General features: G+C 39.2%; 1 protein-coding gene across 2 annotated transcripts in view; it reads right to left on the bottom strand.

Moving 5' to 3' along the window:
• Positions 1–1,212: 1,212 nt before the first annotated feature.
• Positions 1,213–8,040, bottom strand: part of LOC311044756 (zinc finger protein RFP-like) — a gene marked incomplete at its 3' end in the record, with an annotated part of 22,837 nt that continues 16,009 nt past the window's right edge. Inside the window, exons 1-2 of one of the 2 annotated variants that reach the window (XM_084056529.1) lie at positions 6,933–7,023; positions 1,213–2,865 (exon numbers count right to left, since the gene is read on the bottom strand). In XM_084056529.1, the coding sequence (XP_083912655.1) occupies positions 1,213–2,856 (1,644 nt within the window). In that variant the 5' untranslated portion in view covers positions 2,857–2,865; positions 6,933–7,023. Of the gene's footprint in view, positions 2,866–6,932; positions 7,024–8,040 lie in introns of those variants that run through there. The other variant, XM_084056530.1, reaches the window with a different exon arrangement.

The following is an 8,040-nucleotide window of genomic DNA, read 5'->3' as shown; positions in this document are numbered from 1 at the left end:
AGCTACATAAAATAACCTGTGTGTGTGTGTGTGTGTGTGTGTGTGTGTGTGTGAGAGAGAGAGACATCATTGAAATATCAGTCAGCATTGCTTCAGTCCTTGTAAAAGTTAATGTTTCACTGGAGCTTCATTTCTATAGGGTTCCAATTTTGCTCATGTCTTTGTGTCATCACTTCCAATTTCACTTGTTTAATATGTATCCTCCTGACTGAGTTCTCTATCCTGATTTGATAAAACTGGTATCCTGACCTTGATATACATTTTCTGTTTAATAAAGAGCTGGAGAGACATGGATACTCCTGTTACTGAATAAACACTCCATAGCAATGAGTACTATCAGAATATAGCTATTTAACACTTATTTTAACACACACTAAGAATAAATGAAACCAATGAGTGTCATCATTTAAATTTTATTTATTTTGCATTACAAAGTGAGTAAAATAAAAGCCGTTCAGTTATTTCTATTAAAGAATCACATTTTCATCTTGTATAATTGGTAACAGGCAGCTACATAAAAGAACCAATCATTAACATCAGTATCATTACATTCCTATTTTCAATTAACTCTTCTATTGTAATTACATTTAAGTACAAGACTCTGACAAACTATTATTGTTGTTCCCGGCAGGAGTAATGGTGTTTAATTTGTCATTCAAGTTTAGTTAAAACTTGAATAATATAAAATTGTAACAAGAAATAAATGTTGACTAGATTTCAACACACTCAGATACAGAAAATAGATTTTAGCCACTTTAACTCTGGTGTTTATATTTTGAGCATGTCATTAAATGCAGAAATGTTTAACTTTTTTCCCAAAAAACATTTTTATAGTGGTGTGCGCTTGTAGATCTGCTATTTGCAAATATCTTAAGTATTAAGTAGGGTGTAAGTGGTTCATCTAAATACTTGTGTTTGTTTGTTTGATTGGTTTTGGTGACATTACATCAAAAGAGAACAATAGCACTTCTGACATACAGTAGTATGTCAGGACGTGCTAATTTGCTCGTTTTACCCTCAGTGAGGCTTTTAACCTTAATGATACAGTCAACAGCATCACTGAGGGGCTTATTTCCATTGTGGTCCTCATTGCAGTTTCATTAGAATACCTCCGTTAGAAACAATCGTTTAATGTCTTCATTTTAAATTACATTTAAATTAACCCTTTTATATAAAAACTGGTCTTAAATGAAAACCGAGGATTGAATTAGTCTAATCTGTGTGATTGACAGGAGAGATGATCAGAGGAGCAGAGTCCCATGTAGTACATAAGAATGGATAGAGTTTGTCAGTGAAGGTGCGGCGTCCAAAGTAGAGTTTGTCAGTGAAGGTGCATCCAGTGAAAGAGTAGAGATGAACTCTGGTCTCCACATCATAAAAGGAGACCAGACCCTCCTCATAATCCACAAACACTCCTACTTTCTGGAGCTTCTCTCTTACAGGGATGGAGACATCAGGGTCAGCCAGAGCATGGTACTCAATTCCATTCATCCACCTTAGAGTCCAGCAACCTTCCGGTGTGATGCCTCTCTTCCTGTCGATGGACTCTCTGGCCACTCCTAAATACCACTCAGTCTTATCTTTAACATGAACCTCATAGTAAAACCTTCCTGAGGAGAAGCCTTGTTTTCCTAAGACTGAATGCGAACCGGTGAATCTCTCTTTGTTGTCTGGGAGTTTTGTATTCCTTTTTCCAGCATGCACTTGTTTTCCATCCTCAGACAAGATGAGTTGGCAGTGTGCTGTATCAGGGTCCAGAGTTACATCCACTGCATATTGCTGGCTTCTCCTCAGCTCATCACACAGCTTCTTCATCTCCTGACTGAGTGTCTTCTCCAGCTGAACCACAGCTGTCCACACAGTCTCCACATATGAAGACTGATGGACAGTGACCTTTGTCCAGTCCTTGATGGGTGGAGGGGTGTTGATGGATGTGAAGTTCTGGAGGAGGTGGAGGTGGTCTTCAGTGTGTGAGAGCTGCTTCAGCTCAGAGCTTCTCTTCTTTAACTCAGTGATTTCCTGTTCCAGCTCTTTAAGGAGGCCTTCAGCCTGTGTCTCTGTTGTTTTCTGCTTCTTTTCAATTACATCAATGAGCTCAGCCTGGCTTCTCTCAATACAGCTGATCATAGCAGTGAAGACCTGCACACTGTCTGCTATCTCTCTGTCTGCATGTTTCTTGCTGAGATCTACTGAGTGTTTGACCTCCTGAACCTTCACTTGTCTCTCCTGGATCATCTGCTGAACTTCAGCCTCTGTCTTTCCCAGCTCAGCCTTCTTTCCTTCACATTCTTCTTTCAGAGATATAATCTGATGTGACTTGTGGTCTAACACAGTGCAGAACTGACAAACACACATGTGGTCAGTCTTACAGAACAGCTCCAGAGGTTTGTCATGTTTCTTACACATATAATCTTCCAGATTATTTACAGGGTTGATGAGTTTGTGTCGTTTTAACGCTGTGAGTCTCTGATGAGGCTCCAGGTGAGTCTCACAGTAGGAGATCAGACACACCAGGCAGGTCTTCAGGGCTTTGAGCTTGTTCTCAGTACAGACGTCACAGGAGACTTCATGTGGTTTAGCAGGTTCTTGGTTTGTGCTGGAAGTTTGTTTCAGCTGCTTTGACCTCCTGAACTGATCAGCCAGCTCTGAGAGAACTTTGTTAACAGAGACTTGTGGTCTCTTATAGAAGGTTTCTTTACATAGTGGACACTGACACACATAATTAGTGCCCCAATATTGAGTGATACAGGTGTTGCAGTAGTTGTGTCCACATGGAGTGGTGATTGGATCAGTGAACACATCCAGACATATAGAACACAGGAACTCCTCTTCATTGATACTGCTTGCAGATGCCATTTCTGCACACTGAGAATAAAAGAGTAGAGAGAGTATCAAATGTTGTTCTTGATTTGATTTGATTTGATTAGATTTATTTGAAAAGCAAAACCACATGGTTACAGCAGTTCAAGGATTACACAAGAAAGTCCTGAGACTTATTTCCATTGAGGTCCTCTCACATTTAACAGTCAATACGTTAAAAATACATTACAATACAAAACATATGCAGTACATACATACAAACAAGTGCTCCCTTATCTTTCCCTAGACCATTGCCCCTCTATAGGGGGACCTTTTCTAATAGATATGCTTTTGTCTGCTGCTTAAAAGACCTCAGATTGGTTGTCAGTTTTACACTGGTTTCGAGGTTGTTCCACTGTGTGGCTCCTATATAAGTAAATGATCCCTTGCCCACTTTACTTTTAAAAGCAGGATGGCTCACATACAGTATGCTACACTGGCTCTGGTGGAAAAACATTTTTTGTTTCTCTAGTAAAACATGTCTAAAAATATGGGGACCTCGCCATATATGATCTTATGAACCATGGTCAATCTGGCCATGGTTATCCTGGATTCTACTGCGCCAGTTGAGCTCTCTAAACTGGTTCCTATATATGGGATCTGGGTCCTAACCCTAGAATAACCCTGATCAGTCTATTCTGAGCTGACTGTAGCTTGGTTTTGAGGGATTTCATTAAGCCCTCGAACCAAGATGTACATGCAAAAGCAAAGTGGCACAGAATAAGGGAGTTGGCCACCACCTGTTTAGTCTCCCTATCTAAGTACCTTGCTGTCCTTGCCAAAAACGTTGTCAGTCCGGAGACCTTGCTCAGTACCTTACTGGACATATTTCGGCCATCAGTTACCCTCCAATATACAACCAAGATATTTCACAAATGATTTTGCTGCAATGAAGCCCGAATTTAATTTGACCTTGAATTCAGGGCTCTTTCCTAATTTGATTTTGGAGCCAAACAGAAATGATTCCGTCATCCCAGAGTGTAAAGATAACTTGTTATCAATAAGCCAGGAATTTACATGTGCCAATTCCTCTCAGGGAACTGTCCAGTGTGGCTTGTTCCTTATGGGACATCAGCAGAGCAGAATCATCACTGTACAAGAACAAATCACAGGCGTCTGTCATATCATTCACATACACTAAAAACAGGGCTGGGCCTAGAATGCTTCCTTGAGGAACTCCACATTCCATGATGTTAGGGTCAGACAAAACACTATTTACCTCTACCCTCTGTTGGCGCCCCGTCAGTAGGACCTGCATGATGCCCTGTCTGCCCCCAGGGCCTCAAGCTTGCTCAGTTACCTATTGTGGTTCACTGTGTCGAATACTCGCCGTAGATCGAGCAGCATCATTCCACAGAGCTTACCACTGTCAACCTCTTTCCTAATTTGTTCTGTTAAAAATAATAAATATGTGTCGGTTGAGTACGAATAATGATACTTGAATGATACTTTTCTTAAATTATACCATATCGATTGATCGATCGTACATATATGTGATATGTGTCCAGTGCTTTGTTCCGCATGTACACCCTGGTAATTTTTCTGATTTTTACAAATTGTTAATGTACAGAATGTAAGCTTTCAAATGTTGTCTTACATTGAAATCTGAAAATATTTGAAGAAGATATGCTTTTTTAAGGTTTGTTTTTAGCTTTTCTGCCTTTATTGATAGATTTTAAGCGAAGTTTTGTATAGCAAGCCAACTGCACTAGACAAATATACTTCTAGCGCTTACACATTTCTTTCTGCCAAATGTGTTATATATTTCATGTATCAACGTCTATCTTGGGCTTGAATGCTGCCAAACTTTAGTGTACTTCTTTATTTTTTCCCCGTCACTATCAAGAGCAGACGGCTGTATTGTCTGTCCGTCTGGTGTAGGTATTTTATCAAACATATCTTTGACACATAACTCTGTCGTATCCTTGTATCTTTCTTACATTCTTGCCTTTCAACCAGCCTGGAGCGTACATCCGCACTCTAGCGTGTTGTCACTTTAGCTGTATTTTTGACACTCACACTACTGAAACACTTGAGGGATTAATGTACTGCTCCGGTAGGCTTCATAATTCATCATTTCATGTCTGACAACATTCAAGTAGAACTATCAGAAGGTGTAACCCAGGTAAAATAATGTGTCACTCAGCAGTAGATTTCCACCTGTCCAAAGTCACTTGTGGATAGAACAGCACTGGCTAGTTATAACATTACATGCTTTATATGCATATTATTTTATGCAAAATATAATAATTATCCAATATAATTGAAAATGACACATTTTTAAGACTGAAAGTCGAATGTTATTTGAGCTCACAGAGAGGAATAGAGACAAAGAGAGTGAATCAGTAGAATATATAGTGCACAAGCGAACAAGAGAGAGTGAAATTACGTTCTCACATGAATTTTGTAACTTTGGGTTAATATATTTTCCATTTCTGCTGTGCTTGGTGATCAATGTCTACTGTTAAACCACTGTGATTGGTGTCCAATATTTCACTATGAACTAGTATTCTACTGCCAACAGTTTTTGCATTCTCCATACTAAATGTAGATAGTGAGATTGTAAACACAGACACTGGAGTTTATGAGCTGTGACTCAAACTCAGAGACAATAGGTGACATTAGCTAATGATTCTAGGGATGCAAATGATTGATTCATTCATTAATTGATAGTTGATTCACCTTATCTATCCATCATCGGTTCATTGATAAGCAGTGATGTAGTAGTAGTAGTAGTAGTAGTAGTAGTAGTAGTAGTAGTAGTAGTAGTAGTAGTAGTAGTAGTAGTAGTAGTAGTAGTAGTAGTAGTAGTAGTAGTAGTAGTAGTAGTAGTAGTAGTAGTAGTAGTAGTAGTAGTAGTAGTAGTAGTAGTAGTAGTAGTAGTAGTAGTAGTAGTAGTAGTAGTAGTAGTAGTAGTAGTAGTAGTAGTAGTAGTAGTAGTAGTAGTAGTTAGTAGTAGTAGTTAGTAGTAGTAGTTAGTAGTAGTAGTTAGTAGTAGTAGTTAGTAGTTAGTAGTAGGTCTTTTTAACCATTGATGTCATGGCTGTGACTAAAACCTAAAAGGCACTGTTGTCCAAACAGCAATGTCACTTAAACGCTGCAATAGTGTTTACTATGCAATAGTGTCCACATCACTGCTGTGTTTGTTGTTGTTCTTAACTAGACCCTCCAGAAAAATGCGATTATGCGATTGCAGAATTTACCGCATAATCAGCAAAATGGCGCATTATTGTATTATATTAATTATAATTAATAGACGTGCCGCTGCCGTCACTGTGTGTACTCGGCTCAACTACACATGGCTCCAAGCATCGGCTTGTCAAAGACTGTCAACGTGGAATATATATATATATAAATATATATGGTTTGGCCCGTTAAATAGGCGACTCAACAGCTATACACAGACACATGGCTCTGGATCACTTGTTTGTTTCAAAGACTTTCATGTCAACGTCCATTGTTTTTCTGTCACGTTGTCAATGTGGAATATATGCTTTGGCTCGTTAGATGATCGAGCTGGCTATGACTACATAACGTAGGTCCTGGTCGGACTCAGGACCTACGTTATGAACGGTGGGAAATCAGAAGCGCAGAATGTTCAATTAAGTAAAATTGATTAATTTAATCGAGTAAAATCCTTAACGGCAATTCATCCATAGTCGATTGATTGTTAAGACCCCTTGTGGAATAACATGTACAAGTTTCTCTGCCCCAACCATCTCCAAAACGCACAGAAACATAGCCTTGTTTAAACACAAATGTTAACTATTTAATGGTTCACTGAGAAGGTAATTCAACATTCAAACTTTGGCAATAGAAAAAAACACACAAAAAACTATCCTATTTTGCTCATTTGAGCGATTTCAGCAGTCCCGACATGAGGCCCTTTCTGTTGGACTCGGTCACATGTAATATATAGACAGTTACATAAGTGATATTGAGAAACATAATGCAAACGCACTTAGACTCCAATGTTAATTCACTGAAACTCTTAATTCAGACAAATAGAAGAACAGTGTATTTTCTGTCAATTATGTTATGTGTTTATTAAATCATATCTATACCGTACTCACCCTTCTATGTCCTTCAGTCTTCTGTGTTAATGATAAAATCCAGTTGATATGAGGTTTTTATACACAGTAGGATCTCAGCTGTCACATTGCTGTAGGTGTGTTTTACTTGGGTTTACTTGGGTGTGATACTTCCTTGAGATGTCTATCAACACTTCATGTTGACTGACATTTATTATTAATGATTTAGATGTCAACATTCCTTCCAATGTTGCCTGGCATGAGGCCTGTCAACAGTGCTGCACACCTTGAAAAAGTTAACTCTTCACTGGCCTCATTAAGCTGTGAGCAGGTTCAATAAAGAGGCGTAGTTTCAACATCAAAAACAATAGAGTGGCAGAAAAGTGTCCACTGCAGCCCTATTTTTAAAAGATGACTGAAATAGCTGATTACAAGCTCTTGCACCGGTCTGCAACTGGTGGTCAGTCAAGACCGCTGCAACTGTGACTGGTTGCAAGTTGCGACTAGTTGCATTGGTGTGGACTGGCCTTACATGAGCATGATTGTCCGATTCATAGGCGCAGATCCCGTGGGTGCTTGAGCCTTCAAGACAGCGAGCACCTACTGGGAATGTGCCGGCCCAGTCGTCGGACGGTTAACACTGTCTCTCAAAGGCAAGCCGTAGAGAGAGAGGTTATTGCCCGTCCGAAAAGGTCTCATCTCACAGTAAACACTCTAGCCTCTTCATTAAGGGGTTAAACTTGGTGCGTGCGTTGCGCAGCTGTTTGTAGTGATGGGTGCAAAGGTATTGTGAACATCTTTGTACAAGAGGAGTGCGTTGTGCACTTTCATATAGGCCTGGCTCTAATAGTTGTGCAACAACTGGTTCCTGAAAGTGCCATCGTATGACACCCTTTTTGTCACATAATTTATAGTAGGTGAATATGTTGTTTTGAGTATATCTTGATTAGAAAATGTGTATATTAGCAGTAATGTACTGTAATACAACATGGATGTTGAAAGCAGTGGTGTTTTTATTGATCTTAATATTGATCAACATAATTGTGATAATCATTTAGGCCTTAATCGTGCCACCCCAGGGGAAAGTGCTCTCATTTACGGGTGTGGATTAAGATTGGAGAAAGTATTTATAAAATAACTGAATTCTAGG

The sequence above is a fragment of the Gymnoscopelus microlampas genome (genome assembly GCF_963454915.1).
Source record: "Gymnoscopelus microlampas genome assembly, chromosome: 5".
Classification (NCBI taxonomy): domain Eukaryota; kingdom Metazoa; phylum Chordata; class Actinopteri; order Myctophiformes; family Myctophidae; genus Gymnoscopelus; species Gymnoscopelus microlampas.
The sequence above is the reverse complement of the archived record's forward strand: the minus strand, read 5'-3'. Positions and strand labels throughout refer to the sequence as shown.